This window comes from Pseudopipra pipra, chromosome Z (assembly GCF_036250125.1).
Source record: "Pseudopipra pipra isolate bDixPip1 chromosome Z, bDixPip1.hap1, whole genome shotgun sequence".
Classification (NCBI taxonomy): Eukaryota; Metazoa; Chordata; class Aves; order Passeriformes; family Pipridae; genus Pseudopipra; species Pseudopipra pipra.
Window position 1 is genome coordinate 31,590,794 of NC_087581.1, and position 20,555 is coordinate 31,611,348.

At 35.1% G+C, this 20,555-nt stretch overlaps 1 protein-coding gene across 6 annotated transcripts in view; it reads right to left on the reverse strand.

Moving 5' to 3' along the window:
* Nucleotides 1-3,760: 3,760 nt before the first annotated feature.
* The window catches only part of TTC39B (tetratricopeptide repeat domain 39B), an 86,058-nt gene continuing 69,263 nt past the window's right edge, over nucleotides 3,761-20,555 (reverse strand). For all 6 annotated transcript variants that reach the window (XM_064642551.1, XM_064642550.1, XM_064642555.1 and 3 more), the window contains 11 exons: nucleotides 20,121-20,186; nucleotides 18,415-18,523; nucleotides 17,472-17,539; nucleotides 17,325-17,384; nucleotides 16,857-17,018; nucleotides 15,700-15,791; nucleotides 15,288-15,408; nucleotides 13,288-13,399; nucleotides 9,948-10,065; nucleotides 6,664-6,780; nucleotides 3,761-5,581 (listed from right to left, as the gene is read on the reverse strand). In XM_064642551.1, coding sequence (XP_064498621.1) covers nucleotides 5,485-5,581; nucleotides 6,664-6,780; nucleotides 9,948-10,065; nucleotides 13,288-13,399; nucleotides 15,288-15,408; nucleotides 15,700-15,791; nucleotides 16,857-17,018; nucleotides 17,325-17,384; nucleotides 17,472-17,539; nucleotides 18,415-18,523; nucleotides 20,121-20,186 — 1,122 coding nt within the window. In that variant the 3' untranslated portion in view covers nucleotides 3,761-5,484. The remainder of the gene's footprint in view (nucleotides 5,582-6,663; nucleotides 6,781-9,947; nucleotides 10,066-13,287; nucleotides 13,400-15,287; nucleotides 15,409-15,699; nucleotides 15,792-16,856; nucleotides 17,019-17,324; nucleotides 17,385-17,471; nucleotides 17,540-18,414; nucleotides 18,524-20,120; nucleotides 20,187-20,555) is intronic.

Sequence of the window (20,555 nt, forward strand, 5' to 3'; positions counted from 1 at the left end):
ACAAGTTTAAACTTTCTTCAGAGCATAAAACCAATTAATAATAGGTGGCAGAACATCTAATATTTTCTCATTGTCAACAATGAGAAGTTTGCAATGTTCCTATGTAAAAACTAATACAGATGGATTTGAAGCAATTTTATTGATGTGACTAGAATTTGGAGAAAGATTTAAGCCAAGCATCTTTTCCAAGTAAGGCTTGAGAATGCACAAAAGAGACATAAAAAATCTAATTAAAGTGGGCTGGGTGTTATGAATGAAAGTTTTGTATCTGTCCCTCAGCCTCTTCAGACATTGTGTTTTGCCTAGACGTAAGTTCTATCACCTTGAGCAAAATTTTATTGAAAATAAAGCCATATTTAAACTCATACTGCCCCCTCTTCTACAATCAAGTTTAATTCTGAAAATCTCCTAATGCTCTGGAACAAGTTAAGCCTAACATAAGTTATATAAGTAGCATTAACCTAATTTTACATATCACTCCACCCTGACTTGTAGATTCTGAAGAGGTCATTTAAGCATCTCCAAAAAGTTCTCCTTATTTAGTCTTATATCCACTTGACAATAAGAAAAATGAGTTTTGAGAACCACGTTTACATCCTCAAGTACATAAGACCATTAACCTTTCAAGTGGGATTTTAGTAAAACCTTAATTTTTCCCACACAGTCCCATGACATCAACACTGAGTATTCTTCATACTATGGCCTCAGGGAGGTGGGTAGTGAATCTGGCTCACTCAGCTTGGACGCTCTATGATTTTCATGGTACAAAAGATCTGACATGGACAAGACATCTCCTACTGCTAATGTGTTTGAAGAAGTTGTTTCTTTAAATGAGTGACTAAATCTAGGAAGGTATTCCTAGGTAGGATTATTAGCTGACATGTGCTTCTCCACAGACTGAAAGTGCATGCTTATACTTCTCCAAAAAGGAGAATATTTGATTTTGCACTCACTAAACATTGAATTTGCTATACTAAGCATAGACTCTGATTTTTTTTAGCCTAGAGGCTACTCTTCTACCAACTGCAATGTTTAAATTTCTTTATGAAACTGTCCTAGAGGACCTATTAAAAATTGAGTAAATTGCAAAATCAGGAAAAAAACCCAGCACCAAAACTCCACAACCACCAAAACAAAAGCAAAACAAAACCAATCAACCAATGAAAAAAAAAGATTCAAAAAAAAAAAAGGCAGAAAACACAACAAAATAGAAAAACCCCATAACAAAATGAACAAAGGTAAGGTCCCAACACCACTGATACCTTTGTGATGGGTGGAATACAGGAAGTCCAAGTGTTGAGCTCATCAGATGATTATAGCTTAGAGTTTTTTAATGTCGGGATTTTAAAAGAATGCTAGAAGTATATTAGGTATAGCCCCCACTGAATTTAATTAAGTAACTAATAATAGAGTGAGTCAATTATTGATCACACCTGTATTTCATAGCATTTAACGGTATGATTTTATCACTGGTGAGAAATTAAGATTAAAGTGTCTTATTTTATATTTGCTATCTATATTTCAAAAGACCCTTCCTTTCCTCCTAGACCTTGACAGCTTTGTACAACCTCTCAGCCTAGACAGGTAAATAAAGAGAACGCTATTCCCAATATAGCATGTTTAAACTCAACTTTTTTGTTGATATTGCTTTGATAAATCTCAGCTGAAGGTTCTTTATGTGCAACTAGAATACAATGCCTAATTCAGCACTTTGTAGCACAAGCATAATATGTGATTTATTCCTCTGAGGTGAGAATCCATTCCAATGCATCAAAATGAACATTTCTACATTTAAACCAGAACATATTTCATTCATCATCCTCTGTTATTCTGATCTCGTTATTTACTCAAGTACCAGATATGAACATGTGCAAACCTCAGTAGTTTAGAAGCAAAAAACCTGCAGCACCAGAGCAAATATAAACATTCTTTGTTGAACTATGCTGTGTAAGAATATACAGAAATAAAAATACATGAAACATTAAGATTAGTAACAAAATAATTGCAAAGTCTAAGTTGAATTTGTGATAAGAAATTACTTATTTTACACATTACTTCGCAAGGCATTTTAGAAGCAAAACAAGATCATTGTACATTTTTCTGGCCATAAAGTGCTACATAACTGTGTATTAGAACACTTACGTAACAATCTTGCATCAGCTTTCTTTTGACATGCATTTTTTTCCAATTTTTGTTAAAAACTGATGAGCAAGGACATAAAAACCATTGTACAGTGATCTTTCACCAACAGATTAACATTTGAATGATATGCACAGACAAGATGTTTTTTGTAATAGATTCTAAGTAGGCAATTCTTATTCAAAGAGAAGCTTTGCCATAAAACCAGGCTAATTTATTATTGCTTACCTTAAAAAAAATACATCTATTATCAAAAAGATGTAAATGACCTTTTCTCATAACCTATCTGTGTAAGTTTAGCCTTGCTTGCCTAAACTAACAAATTAAATTTGCTCTTGTATATATTATAATTCCTAGTATTATTGAGAAAGGCTATATCATCATAGTGAAAATGCTTTGCTCAGTTTCAAAGTCTCAGCACAATATTCAAAATTCCCATGAAGATGAGCAAGTGAGGTGAAAATTATAAAGAGCAGTTAAGATTAAATCAGAGCTATATTTAAGGCCCAATATAGTACTCAGCAGATTAAAAAAAAAAAAAAAAAATCAACCAAAAACCCCCCACAAAAACAATGAACCAACAAACCAAAAAAACCCACAGACCTTTTGTCTGAACTCTTAGCCACAGATCACTTAACTCAGACATAATGTCCTAAATAACACTGCACCAATGACATACTGTGTAGGGGAGACGCGCTTCTACAGCGTTTGGAAAACCAAGCATCTCTTACAGCTCTGTGGAGACCTACTTCAAGTGAAGGGTTAAAAATCACTCTCACATGTACTGTTGGTAAGTTGGAAAAAAAATGTCCAGAATAAAGCTTAATGTTAAGCAACTTGGTCAATCAATTTTTCTAACAAAGTTTGGAACCACAGCACAGAAAAGGAGACAAGCTCTAAACAGTACTTAACAAATTAAGTGTAACATACACAGGGCAATAATATTGACTTCAGAAGGCTGAACTGAAGAAAATAAAGTTGTTTTTCAGTCTCCCTTCAGTCAGTGACATTACCCATGGAAAAAAGTACACTGTTACATGATGCTTTGTACTAAACTTTCAAAAAAACACTAATGAAATACTAACTGGAAGACACTCCCCACAAGAACCAGAGATCAGAAACTACTTTATGCTCCATCCCGAGAGTCTGTAGTCCCAGTTCTAACTCTTCTGTAGAGTGAAGTACTATTTGAAATACAGATTATAGAAATTTTACCTGCAATTGTTTCCATCACCTTCTACAGGAAATTGAAGTAGTCTCATTTGACTGCCAATATCCAATAATCAGGTCAGGCCAAAGTAATCCTAAACTGCACATGTAAATGCCCATCGATGTATTAAAACTATTGTCTGTTTATGCTGACTACAGCTTACAATCAGATGTATAAAAGGATAAATAATTAGAGAAGTCAGTTGGCAGCATACGCTACTCTCTGTTTTGTACTTTAGCTACAGCCAGTAGAATATATTTTAAAATAAGCATGCTTATTTTATCAGTGATTCAGTGTCTCGGGTATCTCTAGCTTCACACCTACATGTGTATAATTTTACACAATAACATAGTTACACATTTACAGTAGGCACAAATCCAAACCAGTGAAGAAAACAGACTTGGGATCAGGTTTCCACTTTGAAAGATCCATTATGTTTATTTAGCTAATATTTTTAAACCCTTACTTGACCTTTTAAACCCTTACAGTATGCTGCTGTATTACAGAATTATAAGCAATTAAATGACCCAGTTATTTATAAAGTCATAGAAGAAAGCTGTGCTCTCAGTCACTTGAGAAGAATAATGATTGCATTTACATTACATTGACTGTTTAATTAGGAACTTCAGTTACTCATTTACTAAAGATATACTTTTCACCTATTCCTTTTGTCCCATTTTTTCTTAGATGCAAGTTTAGGGCAGCGAATCACATACATGAGCATAGTTACTATGAATTTACATGCAGAAGTAAATATACTGGCATTGATAAAATATGGAAATGGACAATTTTGCAGTAACTAGTGAAAGAACAGTTACTGGGTGTATACTTAAATTAAAATCAAATATATTCTTATTTTTAAAAACAGACAGATAGAATCTGCATATCTAAAGAAATCAGAAATTTAATTTGATACTGCTATTCCCATATTACAATGAAAAGAGAAATGCATGCTCTTATAAATATCTCGATTTTACTACATATTTTTGGTAGAAATTAGATTAGAATATGTGCATTTTCTTAACTGCAATTTTAAAAGTGGATTCCCTTTTTGATGTACAATCAAATTCCATTAATATGAGTTATTCTCATAATTAGGAAAATATATATGTTCCTCAATTTATTTTTATTTTGGTTGGTATCCAAGAACAGAGAATACCAAAAAGGGTGCTAGTCTTCATATATTAAAAGATTGCTTCAAAAAGGAAAAGAACAATCCTTTCTCCAGGTCTATGACAGGAAAGATGGGAAAAAACTAGTTTCACTTGTACCAAGAATTATTTGGGGTAGACGCCAAGCAAAATTTCCCAGTCTTTTCCCACTGGGAAAAACATCCTATGTAAGTTGCGAAATGAATGTTCTCAGTGCAAGCTTTTTTTTTTTTTTTTTTTTTTTTTTTTAATTGTTAAACAATTCAAACAAGTCTGTCAGGAACAACTCAAGACTGTTGATTCTGCTTCAAAGCAATGATACAGAACGATTTCTTAATGTCACTTATAGTCATGCTTTTCTATGACTGGAAAATATCCCCTGTAAGAACTTATTTTAAGTGAAATAGACCTACAAAGACATCATAACTGTAGCCCTGCTTAGCATCCTCTGACAATGTAAAAATATTGCACTTAAGACGGGTTCATTTTGTTCCCAAAATGAAATTAAGTCAAAGATGACAATTTTTTTCCTCTGGAACACAAATTTCAGAATAGCTTGTGCCAAATGTGGGTAAGGTTATCTGCTTTTTTATTCCAGAAGCAAAAAGGTCTCAAGTGTACTGCAGAAAATCAAACTTTCAAAAAATGCTAAATTATTACCAGTTCCACTCCATAACCAGCATCTGTTCTCATATAAAAAATAGTGTTCACATTAAACTTTATTGCACCATCTTTTTTTTTTAAAATATCCCCCATTTAAGTCAAATATTAAATTATTTTTATCAAACAAAATATAAGGTCTTCTTTAAAATAGCAAGTAGATACAGTGTAGGCGCTACACAGAAAAAGAAGTCTATGGGAATGATATACATCAAATCAGAAATGACAGAAAACAATCACTATGTTCTTTTCTATGATTAAAAAAAGATTGCAAAAAGATTGTGTAGGCTGTTTATTGTATGCATGAAAAGCATCCGTCCTCATTCAAGGTGTTGAAGCAGGCGACATCTTCAAGCTGTCAAGTGCTGCATGAATTCTGAAGTGCAACCTGGACTCCATAGAGTATTCTTTGTAGTTGTTTCTGCAAAACATACAAGTTATTTAAACAAAAAGATGCTTAAACTGGATTATTTCTACTTCACACATGCAAGGAAGTACCGAAGTTAACAGCCTTCATTCCTTCAAGAGGAAACAGAGGTTGACACAGATACAAGTTACGAGACATTGAAAGCTTCATCCACAAACTGAGCAGATAAGCCTTATATCAGTAAAAAAATTAAACGTCCTGATAAACTGAACCCATGTCTTACATCACTTTCACTTATTTTGATCCTTTTAACAGTCCTTCCAATTACTGAAGTTTACTGTAAAAAGACAAGCCAAAATACAACAGAAAAGTAAGGATGTTAACTTAAAGTGTATGTTCTGCCTCAAGACACAACTCAGCCAGAGTAATAAAACACAGAGAAACCACATTATGTAAATGTACCCCCCATCCCACACCCTCCCCCCAAAAAAACCCTAAAAGCAAATACAAACTGCACTGGACAAAAAACTATGTTTCTAAAAATGCTTTTGTTTCTAACTCACATTTACAACACCGTTGCATGATTGGTACACTTCTCTGTACACACAAGGGACATTCTACCCCATACTACAATCTACAGATGATGCAAACATGCTGCTCCTACAGTAAATTTAGCTTCAGCTGCTCTTCTGTGACAAGATGTGAAAGCAAAAAGGTGTGTGGTCAGACGTGTACTGGCTTTTAATCTACTTCTCTAACACCTTTAGCGCAGCAGGTTTAGGCCTCGCAGCTGCTCTCTGGGACAGAATGGTACAGATCCTTTCTCTAGACTCTCCAGCTCCATCCCATGCATGCAGTGGAGCTTCAGCATCTCTGAAGCCCAAATGAAGAGGAAATATTTTCCCTTCATACTGTGTCTTTTTTGATTCTCTCTACACTGTGTCTGAAGGAGAGAGTTTCATGAAAACGCAAAATTCAACTATACTGGACAAGTTCTCCAAACCAAGAACATGGATTTATAATGAGTTGTATTTTGTAAAGAAGTTGTCAGGAAGAAAAAAAACACACACCTTCATTGCTACAAATATTCAGCTATTCTTAATTTACAGGGTAATAAAGAAAATAAATCCACTTACTTTGCAGTTTCTATGTATCTTATTGCTTTTTCTCTTTCATCCTGTTGTTTGTACAGAAGACCTAATTCATATAGGGTGAACGGCACCAAGTAACTATCGTATTTTATTTGCTTCTCACTAGAAACCAGAAAAATTCAGAAATGGTTACTTACAACCTTGTCTCAAGCAACCAGTTAACTTCTAAATGCAATCACTACCTCTAAGAGCGTGTAGCCAGAGAAAACTCTCTGGAACCTTTTTTAATGGTTAGCTCTGTACACAGTAATTATACTTCTACACAGTTGATGTAAAATACTGCCAATGTGACCCTCTAGGAGTACAAATTTATCTTTCCTACCTTACTTCTAGGATCCTATTGTGTGACATACAGTTAAAAAAAAACTCCCAACCATTCAAAGCCTTACCCTGAGATAAAAACATTCTTTAGGTTATGCAGTATAATACAAATACTGTATTTCCACACAGAATTAAGACTGCTTTACTCTAGCTTGTCTGAACAAATTGCAGAGAAGTAAGAAAATTCACCTTTTCTTCAATACAAGAAATTTTCAGAATTACTGAAGGCATCTCTGAAGATCATCCAATCCAATCCCCTGCTCAAAGTAATGCCAACAGCAGCAAACTGTCCAGAACTTTCAAATATATTCAAGGATGGAGACTCCAGTCTGGAGTCTGTGCAACCTGTGCCAGTGTTTGACCAACTTGACAGTAAACTAAAACAAACAAACAAACCAACCAAAACCCACCCCCTTATGTTTAAACAGTATTTCCTATATTTTAGTTCCTGCCCATTATCTCTTGTTCCATCACTGGGCACCACTGAAGAAAGTTCTCTCCCTCAGTCTTATGCACTCTTTTTAGGTCTTCTCTTCTCTAGGCTGAACACTCCCTGCTCTCTCAGCTTCTTCTTATAAGACAAATGCTTCAATCCTTTAATCATCATTGTTAGACTTGTTCTAATGTGTACATGCCTCTCTTATAAGTAAGTCCAAGTCCAGAGATGGTACTCCAGATGTGGGCTCACCAGTGCTGAGATGGGAGGAGGATCACCACCCTGACCTCCTGAGGACAGTCTTCCTAATGCAACTCAGGACACTACATTGCAAAGGCACATTGCTGACTCATGGTCAGCTCCAGGTGGAATATGACACCCCAGATCCCTGAGTCATTTTCTGACAAGCTGCTCTCCAAGCAGTCAGCCCCCAGCCTGTGCTGGTGCATGGGGATATTGCTCCCCAGGGGTTGGAAATGATTCCCATTGTGGAACTTCATGATATTACTGGTAGCCTATTCCTCCAACCTGCCTAGGTTGCTCTGAATAGCAGCATATCCTCCTGGCTTATCAATTACTCCTCCCACTTTGTATCAACAGCACATTTGCTGAGCTTGCATTTTGTTCCATCATCAGCTTCTTAATGATGATGTTAAAAACTACTGGCCCCAGCACTGAATTCTGCATTGCTCCACTGGTGACTTCATGCTGCTTATCACAGCCCTTCAAAACCAGCAGTTCAGTCAGATTTCAACCCACCTCATCATCCACTTATCTAGTTGATATTTCCATCAGTTTCTTTGTGATGACATTGTAGGAGACTCTTAAAAACCTTTCTAAAGCCAAGATAAAGAACACCCACCATCTACTGAGTCATTCATCTTATTGTGGAAGACTATAAGGATGGTTAGGTATTATTTCCCTTTCATAAATCCATCCTGACTACTCCACCTTCCCAGGGACTGATGAGAATTTGATTGGCCTGAAGTTTCCCAGATCCTTCTTCTTGCCCTTCTTGAAGACAGAGGTGACATTTGTTTCCTTCTGGTCTCCATGAGCTTCCTGTAATTGCCATGACCTTCCAAAGATAATGGTGTCACAAAGACATTGGCCAGCTCCCTCAGCACTCATGGATATATGCCAATGTCCCATATACTTAGATACATCCAGTTGCCAGGGACATACATATGCCTAGTCTGTTCACACTTCTCCTAACCTGACCCTCCTCCATCAAGGGTAATTCTTCCTTGTTCCAGACTTCCCCATGGGTTTCATGGATCTCAGACTCCTGATCTTGCCACTAGAGAATGAGGTGAAGAAGATTATCATGTATCTTGGCCTTTCCTGTGCCTTTTACAAGCAAATCTGATTCTTATCTGGACAGAACAGAACAGCATCAACCAATACTGCAGAACAAAAAAGTTCTTAACAAGTACTGGGAAAGCTCTCAATATTTTCAGCAGCACTTCTACAGAGGCACCTCATCCATCAAGACAAGTCTTGATGAACAGAAAGCATGTCTTTGAGCAGGGGGACTGCTGATGTGATAAATAGTCTTAAAGCACTGTAGCAGCCCTAGACATGTAGAAAGTAAAGCTGAACAAAATGTATTTAATTTACCAGAAACCTTCTCCTCCTCCCCATGCAAAACAAACACTTTATGAAGAACTGTTGTCTTTAAATTTTTTTTTAATATCTCAGCTCTAAAAGCCTGCACATTGCCAACTACCTTTGGAACAAGATTTTCCAGAAATACCATTCCTTTAACTTGCAATCAGTCAAAACCCACTGCTTTGTAATTTGCAAAGTGTTTGACTAAACTCACACAGGATCTTAAAAATGGCAAAAGAAAACAAAATGGCAAGAAAATTAAAACATACAATTACACATAACAAATTCTCCTGAAGTATTAAATTTTGTAAATTACTTGTTAGAAAAATTGCTCACGTAAAAATGCTTTTTCAGTCCAAATACTTTAAAACCTATAAAAAGTTTACAACTACAACCAGCACATGACTCATGTTTTACAATGAGAAGTTATTACAGGAGACATGGATCCGACACCTAAAGTATTTCATAAATCTGTAACACAGGAAAATCAAGTTTTCAGCTGAAACAAGTAGCAACAACAACTTCTCATCTACATGGGGAAGCATTAACTACTAAATCCTGAGAAAAACCCCAGGAAACCAAAGTGAATTATCTTTACTTACTGATAGTTCTGCAAGTACAATTCCAAATACATTTGCATGTGTTACCCAACAGTTTGATTTATGTGGTCTAAAACACAACATATATAAAGTTATATAAATGCTACATTGTTACAAAAAAATACTAGCAAAGTTTTGTGGTTCTCTGACTGCTTTCAGAGGTATTTTAATTTCAGGTCTTTAAAAGGATGCTGAAATTTAATTATTCAAAATTCTAACTTGACAATTTCTAAGAATATCAGAAATTTCACCAAAAGCTTTAAAATATAAAGATTTAAAGTTTATTTCTGTTACTATTTTACCTTTGAATTACTTTACTGAAACACAGTTCAGCTTGCATGAGTCTTCCCAAGTGTTTCAGGCACAGGCCCTTCAGTAGCTGTAACATGCACACATCATCCACATAATACTCATTGGGATCTAACAGGAAAAGCAAGATATATCAAACAATTATAAGACACTGTGAAAAGGAAAATTAGATTTTCAGTAGGGAATATGTATTCAGACTCAGGATGTTGTTTTTTATGTTTTATACCCCAAAATGTATAAAATCTTCATGCATAATTTAAAATACTGTCTACTAAAGAAGATGTGTCCAAAACATCTGCATCTTTCTCTTTAAAGAGAGTCAAAGAATAAGAAGAAATTGAAACAGTCAACAAACAGGCACAGACTGGCATTAAAGATTTCTGTACTTGTAATATCTAAACTTACAGTGAGATAGGAACCACCACATTATCTTAATAGCTTCCCCTGTTACAGAGCACTTGCAGACCTCCAGCAGCACCAGTAACATGAAAAAGCACAAAATCACACTATGATTCTGTCCTATAGAGCTTTTCAGAAGCACTATTTTGCAGTACAAATTCAAGAAACCATAGTAATTCCATCATCTCTAATGATTAAGAAGACTCAGTATAATGAATAACATTTGAAAAATTCAATGAAGTTTTACCTTCAATAAGACTAAAAATACCAGTTGAAAGAAGGTTTTTGAATCAATTCAAAATTTACTTAACAAGTGTGGTCCTTTTTTGTTCCCTTAGTTTATAGCATTTGCTGTGTGCAAGGAGGGAAAAGAAAGGAAAGAAAACACATATGGATAGACAGATGGCGGCACATACATTAACAATTCAGGAAGCAAAACATTCTCCCTTCAGATCATGTTCTTTACAACTAATTACCAGCTCCCTAAGGTCACGTTAATTTTTTTCTTAATAGTCTGCCAAAGAAATCCTACGTAAACAGCTCTGAAACATGCAAGACTAACACATTTTAGGATTCAACAAAGTGCTTTACCACTACATTCAGGCTTATTTCTGTCTGTGTTTAAACCTAGAAAGTCTCAATAGATAGAAACTTACACACTGAGCTTTTAGTGGCATGCAGAAGCACAGCGGATAAGTACTTTCCATTCTCTCTAGCCTGTTTTGCTAGGCTAAGGTACTGACTTCATCTGACTGTCTCCTGAAGGACTTATTCATTGAAATTACTGAGGGCATGCACTCATGTCAGTAAAGGCTCGCCAGTCTTTAACAACTACAACTACTATCTCCCTGGTATTTCCCAAAAGAATAAAAGCTAATATGCCAAAACAATAACAGTAAACGACAATAAATGCACAGATTTAGTACAGACAACCTAGCAATCAGCCTGGGAGAACCATCTTCTTGCGGTCCTCTACACCAGAGGAAGTATCACTATCCAAATTACTAAACAAGAAACTATTTAATTTTTCTTGGAGTTACATATTCCTTTTTTATACTTCGGAAATTACAACAATGGAAAAATAAGATTTCAAGAAATCCTGAGGGGAAAAAATGAAAAAACTACATCTCTAATATCTTTCATCTGTTCCTTCTACCATGTCTATTTTCAGCTCTATACAACATAAAATTACTTGCAATCCTTGAGAGAGTCCTTGCTGTGACTGTTCATGCGAAGCAAATGAAGTAAAACCAGCCCTGTCTAAGCAATCCCTAAATGACCTTTGTGTATAATCAACACACTTTTTTACAACACTTTAGCAATCCTTCAACACTATCTAGTACTCAAAACTGTCTCTTAAAGTAATATTGTAACCTTGTCATGCTCTGCTAATAGCCTTAATCACTTTTGCTTTGGGTCTTAATTCAGCAGCAATTCTGGTAATTAGAGTCTTTATCTTGTCTGAGTCCATATCTTTAAAAGCAAATCAGGGTCACGTAAGCAAAGTCCAGAACAGAACTATATTTGGCTGAAGTTATTACTAAAAAAAGACACAGAAATTATACATGCTTACAGATTACATCCTATTTGCAAACAGCATATTTCCACAAGAAAAACAATTGTTTTATTTCTGTCCTTTTATTTTGGTACCTTGTACATCTCTACTTCGGGATTTGAAAGGACATTTACTTTACCATTACAACTGATTAGTATTTATAGCACAAGCCTCTGCATGATACAGCACTGGATTCCCAAGAAGTTCTGTCAGAAGCCTCCATGCAGAACTCATGGAAACATTATTTTATTGGCAAATATCTTGCATATCACTATACTTTTGTTTCATTATGACAACAACAAAAAAAAGGCAAACCACTTGAGATTTAAGAGGGACAACACTGATTCTGCAGAGAAGCAAAGACCATAAAAAAGTTAAGGGACCCAATTCGATCATGGCCTTCCAAGTTACTCTCATTTGGTTTATTATACTATCAGGACTTTACCACTATGTATTTCTTGTATGTCCTTGTATAACTTTTTATGCATCACCTCAGTTTATACTGTAAATCATACCTAGATATATTTTATGAACCATAATTGATGTTTTAACCATGTGGCAAAAGTAACTTGCTAAATTGTTGATAAGCATGACTAAAATCTGGGTTAAATAGAAATTATTATTAATGAGTTATCATTTGAAAAGATAACATTTATTCATGCTAGAAAAACTCAAATGAGTATTCTACCAAGAAGTTCACATGACAGATGACAGCACCCACCTGATAAAACCAGGTACTTGTGCACTAAACCTGTTGAAATAATGGAATTTAAATTCTTTTAGGAGTAAGCTATGGGTTAATTCTCTAAACGTTAACCTGAACATCTATGCTTCAAACACATCAAGATGCAAAAAACTATGGTCAAATTTTAATTGTTAAGTATGTTTTATTTTACAATTAGCAATCATGTTTTATTTTCCCAGAAAGTAAAAAACCAAACAACCAACCAAACAACCCCAACAAACTCATTTCTGTATAGCACTTCAGTATATCTTTTATACTTTGTCATATTCTGCTCAGTATGTGTCCTCTGTAGTAAAGTTAAGTGTGGTGTAAATTGGCTTAGAAAAAGTATTTTTCAGACATTTAAGAAATTAGTGGACTATGCTCCAAGAACAGACTGGAACAACTTAGCAAGAACCACCCATGTTCTGTTACCAATAACCTCACATTCCTGAGTTTTCTGTATTCTTCTGCACCATCAATGCAGCCAGATAAAGAACATATTGAAGAACCACTCCTAACTTTCACATGGCTCCAGACTTAATGGCACATTGCCCAAGTCAACACTTACCTCACAGAATATTATTATACAGAAGCACAGAAAAATGTCAGCATTTCTTATGGATTATTAATTCCACCTTAACTGATCACTTACTAGTTTCATTTTGTAGAGCAGTTTCTTCTTTTTCAATTGTTACCAGTAAGTTTTCAGTAAGGTCTGGTCTTTTGCCCACAACTGCAAATCCATTCCAGACATACATCATTTCCTGACCAAAAAAAAAAAAGAAAAAACCACCAAACAAAAAAACCCATAAGACAAATCATGGAATTGCATAAATATTTAACTAAAGAGAACCTCTGATAAGACTATTCTGGAACAGAAAAACACTATAGAAATTGTTTTAAACAATACAAAAGGTCTACAAACAGGAGAGGAAAAATTACTTTGAATGTGTGTTGACAAAGTTAACCTGGGTTTCTAAGTTTTGAATGTTTTGATACCTTTTTAATGGATTCTACCATCACGTATTTTCACAGATCTTTAAAAATTACTGTCACCCAAGTAACACATCAGTAGAATTGTGTATTTTAGGTTTAATTCATGGCCTTTACCATTGGAACTAAAGAAACAGCTGAAAGTAGTTAAAGGTAAATTTGGTATGCATTTCAGTGTGTGCATGTATACATTTATATGCATGTACCCGAACACACACTCGTGTGTTTATATATATATAGATGCTCTAATCTGTAAACTGTTACCTTCCATAGAGCAAAACTGGAAGTAGATACAACTTTCTGGATAAAAATGTGGTTCCAGTGTGCACATCCAACACATGCTTTTAATATAATTTCTACAAAACTGATTAAAAAATCCCCAGGGCAAATCCTGGGTACAAAGCTTCCCAGATGCTTCAGTACAATAGTAAGTAATATGCTTGTTTTGATACATTATCACGTTGTAAAACTTAAAGAGAATGAGACAATACACAGTCAGTGCTAACCAACATGAAGCTTTGTCAAGATCTTTACTCAGTCATCACAAAAAGGAGTATAATTTTTTCTACTGTATTTGAATTGTAATTACACCTCTGAAATATGAAATCTAATGTCATTCTGAAGTTGATACAATACATTGGTGAAATATTTGCACTTGTATTTGTGCTGTAAATATGTGCATTTTAAGAGGGAGAAAAAAAGCTGGCTCTATAAAAACCTGAAGCAGCGTTATTGACACCATCAACTACATCATGGTAGATTTGTTTCAGTTCTGCAGTCCTGTCTAATTTATGCTTACTGCAATAAACCATACACTATGCTTAGTTCTGTCAAACCCATAATGAAAAAAGTTCTTAAATTAAAAGATATTGGATTCGATGGCAAAAGCAAACATATGTATACTCACAACTGCCAAGAACTGTGCTGTACAAACCCAACTTTATTATTTAGTCCTTGCCATGCAATTTGGTATAGAATGTAATTTAGAACTGTTAGATAAATTTTCTTTGGACTCCTCTTTCTATATCAATGAGCTTTAATGTAAGAATCTCCTCAAATCATGTTTTCCATCTACAGTTGTTGGTAAATTATGCATGTACAAAGACTTTAGTATACACATACAAAAAGTATCATTGCTGTGCACATATAAACAGAATACTAATGCCTCTGAAGTGAAAATATGGAAAATTAGAAGAGCATTAGTAACGTATCTTTAACTTCTGCACATTTTACTCAGACTCAATATAAGATAAAAAAACCAAAAACCAACCATCACTCTTCATTTTCATCAGAAGAATAGAAAGTATTGAAGTACTCCTTAACTTCCTAATGAGTCTAGAAGACAAGGACTTAAATCCTGCCAACTTAATAACATGAACACAGGTTTCTAACTGAAAGAGGACTTCTGGCCTCATGTGGCAACAGCAACCAATTCTCTGCAAGACAACTTCCATGTGAAAAAACTGGCTCTGGTTTTGGACTACTACTAGTTGGTAGCATGATCCAGTCTCTAGTACATTTCACAAAAATTCCATTGCATGAATGCCACACTTCTTTAAAAAAATAATTATAAAATGCAGACACATAATACCCTGTATAATGAAATATACTGTTTTCTTTTCTGTTTGAAAAGGATGAAAACAAAGCAAGAACAAATACCAAGGCAGGTAATATCAGCTTCACTGGTTGAGCACTTGCATAGCGTCGAGCTTTCCTCACTGCAAACTTCTCAGTTGGGATAGATTTTCCTGCAATTCTCTGTTTTAGACCATCCACTTGTCTACAAGAAGGGAAAATAGAAAACAAAAATTACAAAAAGCAACTTCTATTTAATCTCATTTCATTTAGTAAGATTTACTGTTTGCCCTGAAGTCTAACATCTTAAATTGTTCCACATCACTCAGACCACAGTTACAGAATGTGTGTTTGCTGAATAGCATTTTAAATATTCTGATGCTAAAAGTAAAGAGAAAAACTGAAAAGTTTATGGTTATAAGCAAGAAGTAAGTCATGCAAGACAAAGACATGGGGGGAAAAAGACTGCACATCTAGTTGCTTTATAAACTTTTACCTGAATAAAGACACAATGTCCTCACCAGTCCTCTTCAAATCATCCTCTGGAAGCATGCATAGAATTGCTGCCTTCTGGAATACATATATTGCCTATTTCAAAAAGAAATAGCAACATATTAGCACATCTAACCCACTGTTTTCAGTCAGTACACTAAGGACTCGAATCTCTCACCCCAATTGCTGCAGCGAAGTGTTTCCAGTAATTCTCAGGCATGGTGAACTATAAAGTCTAGCATTCCCTTTGCCACATGATTTATGCTATAATTTTATTTTCAATGTATTTATTAATATTTTAAGTTAGTGAGTCAGAAAGTTAAAGGTGTCTCCTGAAAAGAACAGGAGAATTTATTATGCAAACCACTGTTAAAGAGATGAGGTTAAATGACATAACTATTCTAAAGTTCATTACTGTTACTACATTATCTATTACATGTAGAGACATCCCTGAAAAAAAACAAAAGAAAATATCTGAGTACTGACTCAAGGAAAGTTTAATAACTGGGTTTTCCACAGAAAAAAAAAGAAACATCCATAATTCTATTCAAGACATTTGCACTTCCTGTTTAACATACTATTCTCTTCCTCTTTTGCCACGAATTGGATGTATACCCTTTTTCATTAAGCCTAATAAAACTGTAGTCTAGATAGGAACAGACAACAATAATTCATCAAGAATTGACACATAGTGCTTGGTTCATACTTTGAGAAACATTTTTACAAATAAAAAGCTGATACCTCAACTTCCTCAAGAGACCCTGTCTCCAGCAGCTTACTCATGTCACAAAGCATCTGCTGAGTAGGTATGCTCTTTGTTTATAATTAACCAACAAATGCAGTTTCTTCAGCCAAGTTTTAGAACTTGACTTGAGATTCAAGTTAACGGTTTTCCCATACATCATCTTTTTCACAGCTCTGGTAAGCACCTCCATTTTTGGAGAGGGTAAAACACTGCTGCTTATGGCTCTGGTGCTTCAATAAGTGAAAGAAAAATTCCTCCTTAACCACCCAGTTAAATCTACCATTTTGGTTCCATTGTGCCTTTACTTATGAGTTTTACAAGAAGGCAAAAATTACACTTATTCTGCAAACTGAAAAGTAAATTTAACTGTAGAGCGACCACTGGTGTATCACAACAATGTCCACCTGCCCATTTACCTTAGACCACCTGCTCTCTCTGCTGAGCAGGTCTGCATATCGATATGCTTGAAGCCAGTCCTGCTGGAAGGTGTAGCACCACATCAGTTCCCAGTAACAGAGATGATGAATCTGTTTCCACTCTTGCTGGGCTGCTATGCAGTCTTGGAATCTTAACTGTGCCTACAATGTAGTTAAGTAAGAATGATGAAAACTGGCTCATTTACAGCTCCATGTGAAAGCCACGTCTAATCACAGGGTAAATTCTTAGTTAACATCCCAGTGGAGAACACCCGATAGTAAAATGAGATAAAACTCCCTTTCAGTCTCACTTACAGAGAGAGGGCTGGAAACAACATTGACAGTGAACACGAACTGAGTATAGTTATCAGTCCAACTAAAAGAAGCTACTTAGATGAATTAGTTAATTTTCCTCCTCAGTCTGAACACTAAACAAACAAAAACCTTAAAAAGAAAAAATTTATTTACCTTTTCAAAATTTCCTTTCAGTATATCTATTCTAGCAGCATAAAATAGAATAATGGAACCCTTCAAAGGAGATGAAAAAAATAACCAGTTAGGATTTTAAGCTTAGGGAATTACATTGCTGTTATAAAATTTACTGAAAATACACACATTTGGAAATTTCTGGAGGTAGGGTTCGAGAAGACTTTCTGCTTCCTGAAGGTTGGCTTCCCCTGTACCTAGAAAACACAAAAAAACCAACCTCACTCAATGCACTTAAAAAATCCAAGTTCATAGAATAAGATTTTTTTCCAAATTATATTATGACTGCAATAGATCAATGGATTACTGCTTTTATGAAAAAGCTGAATTATTTCATCATACTGTGTTTCTATAAAACTAAATTCTTGTCCCAAAGGTACTAAGTGCTTTTAAGATACTAAGTGTCTGTAAGTAGAAACAGACTAGAATTAAAGGAATATTCTTTAAACTGTTCCATTATAGATTCTAGTTATATTTTTAAATCCCTGTAATTGCTTTAGCAAGCCAGGAAAACACTCCTCAGATGCCTCTTTTCCTAATTTTGAGCTCAGTAATGAAGTACAAGTGATACGGAAAGAAATGAAGTTCTCCTTAATTTCCTGATGAGCCTGAGGGACAAGGACTAAAATACTTAAAAATGAAAGAACATGAAAATATATGGCAAAAAAGCACATAGAATTAATTATGACTTTTAGCTCTATGTGGCAAAAGCAATTACTTCTCTACATGTATGTACTTCCAAGTAAATCGTTTGGGTGTAGAGGCTTTTTTTCTGGACATAGTTTTCACAATATCTGATGTTAATTTATGCATAATGACTTCTCTTAGCTTAAAACTGTTTTGCAATATTTTGCTGTCACATGTTGAGACAGCCCTGCAAATGGAGTAAGATGTTGGTATAATGTTATCTATCTGCACTGTTTCTGCAGACATAGCTTTGTCAAGGATATTAATTTCAGATCATAATTAAATACATAGCAATCTCCACAATTTTGAAATTCAGTTATAAAATTAAATCACAATATCTATTACAAGGTGTAGCATGACTGAAAAGCTACACAGTGGGTCTCACCAAGGATTAAGGAGACGTAAGTATGATAAACCAACAGGGTGAAAGTACACAGAATGGCCCTCAAACTGCTGCCAGATGCGCCTTCCCGTAGTTGGCAGAGGCCCAACTCCTAAGAAATATCACAAACACATGCAGAATTAACTATCAGTATACAGAGTTACTACTTTGTTTCTGGCTAACCAAAATCCAGCTTTCCTTTCATATATAAGTATTCATAATTCAGCACTTTATCATTGCAAATCCAACACAACCCACTACCAAAACAATTCTGTCACAGCTAACAGCATTCAGGAAAGAGAAGACTGATCTAATTCTGAATAAAATTACCCATGCACTTTAGTGCTATGGTGAAATGAGAACACCACATGAATCATGCAGACACACAGGTCTACATCCCTCCCCACTTTTTTCTGGCTATGATCCTGTCAGGACAACATCTTTAAGTCTATGTTCAGTGAGAACCTCTCCCAGCTGTTCCAATGCAACTTGTTGGTGTGAGTCTTCCTTCACAGAGAACCCTGGTTATCTTCCGTTTTCTTCCACCAAGTCAGCCACTGTTTTGAGGTTATGATCAAAATACTAGCTCTGCTGATACACCAATGTCTAAACAGAGATCCAGATTCATGGAGACTTATTCAGCACTAACACGAGACTTGTTCCACTGCTTTCCAGTTTAGGCCAATTACATGACAGCTTCACTGCTTGGGGGGTGTAGAGACAAGCTCAGAGTTCCTCTGCTCAAGAGCAAGCAACTCTTCCGAAACTTATCAGAATTTAAAAATTTTGCCTCAAAACAAATATTAACATATCAGTTCTATTGCATAGCAGCTTGATGAGTTAAAGGAGAATTCAAGTACCACACAAAAAAATGTGGTGATATTCCAAATTTGTTTCTTCTTTTCCTTTCAGCTTTTACTGCCTTTTCAGTTAGGGCAAACATGTTATGGAAGAGCTTCAGCATGAACCAGGTCTTTCAGAGGAAGAAACGAACAGGACTCTGCAGAAGTCTAATTTTACAAAAGGAGAGCCATGTGGACAAGCTAACAGAATAAGACCATATGGTGGCTCTGTAGCATTAATAACTTGAAGTTTAGTTATGTATAATTCTATGGGTTGTTTTGATAGGGTTCTTTTACTTTTTTTTTTTTTTTTTTTTTAATTTCTTATGGGCACCAAAAAGAGTTTTAAAGAGCTGTACAAAACAAGGCTAGGTTTAGAAAACAAGGTTATGGTTACAAATACTTTGCTCATCCATGAGAAAAAGATGTACCTAGACTTCAGGGTGGTATATGATATTAAGAAATTTTTTTTTCCAAAGGAATGGGCTGGGATTTTGGATGGAAAAATGTAGAACTGTGATTCTTCCCTCAGTTACTGGTATGAGGAACATTAATTTCTGACTGAATCAACTAGAAAAGGAGGCTGATGTCCTCTACTTAAGGATCAGTAAAAGGAAAGAAAATTGCAATTTGAAAAATCCTCTCTGAAGCAGACTGGTCATTTCCCATGGTTGTTAAAGAGCCAGGTATCACCATATGTGCTTTTATGCCTCTTAATATCTAGTCCATTTGTCTTTTTAACAACACTAAAAGACTGATAAGCAATAGTGATCATTATACTTTTACTGTGAAATACATGACATTAAATCCATCCAGTCTTTATCTGGGAAAAGATTAATTTGAAAAGGCAAGTATCAGATCAAATACCCTATTGCCAGAAAATCCAATAAATTCTAAAAGTCGAAGGATCCTTCCTGGTAGAAGTGACAGCATCTGAAATAAATTAGAAAAAAAAAAGATAAATAAAACCATATACATTTCAGAAAAAGTTAAAATCATTACAAACTTGAACCAAAAAGGTCAGCTACTATGTTACATGCTATTACATATTAGACAAAAAAGTAAAACACAAAAGAATTTGAAAGGGGACATGCATGCTCAGAGTTTAGATGAAGATCCAGCATGAAAAAAGCAGAACAGAGACCAGCTGTGTTTGTTCAGATAATGACACAGTTTTCTGTCCTCAGCTGATCAGAATTGTTTGAAAATTGTGTGTCATTCAGAATGAAAGTATTATCTATTTTGGTAGTACTTACAACCTACAATTGTCATCTTCCTTTACTTCCAATAAAATGGTATCAG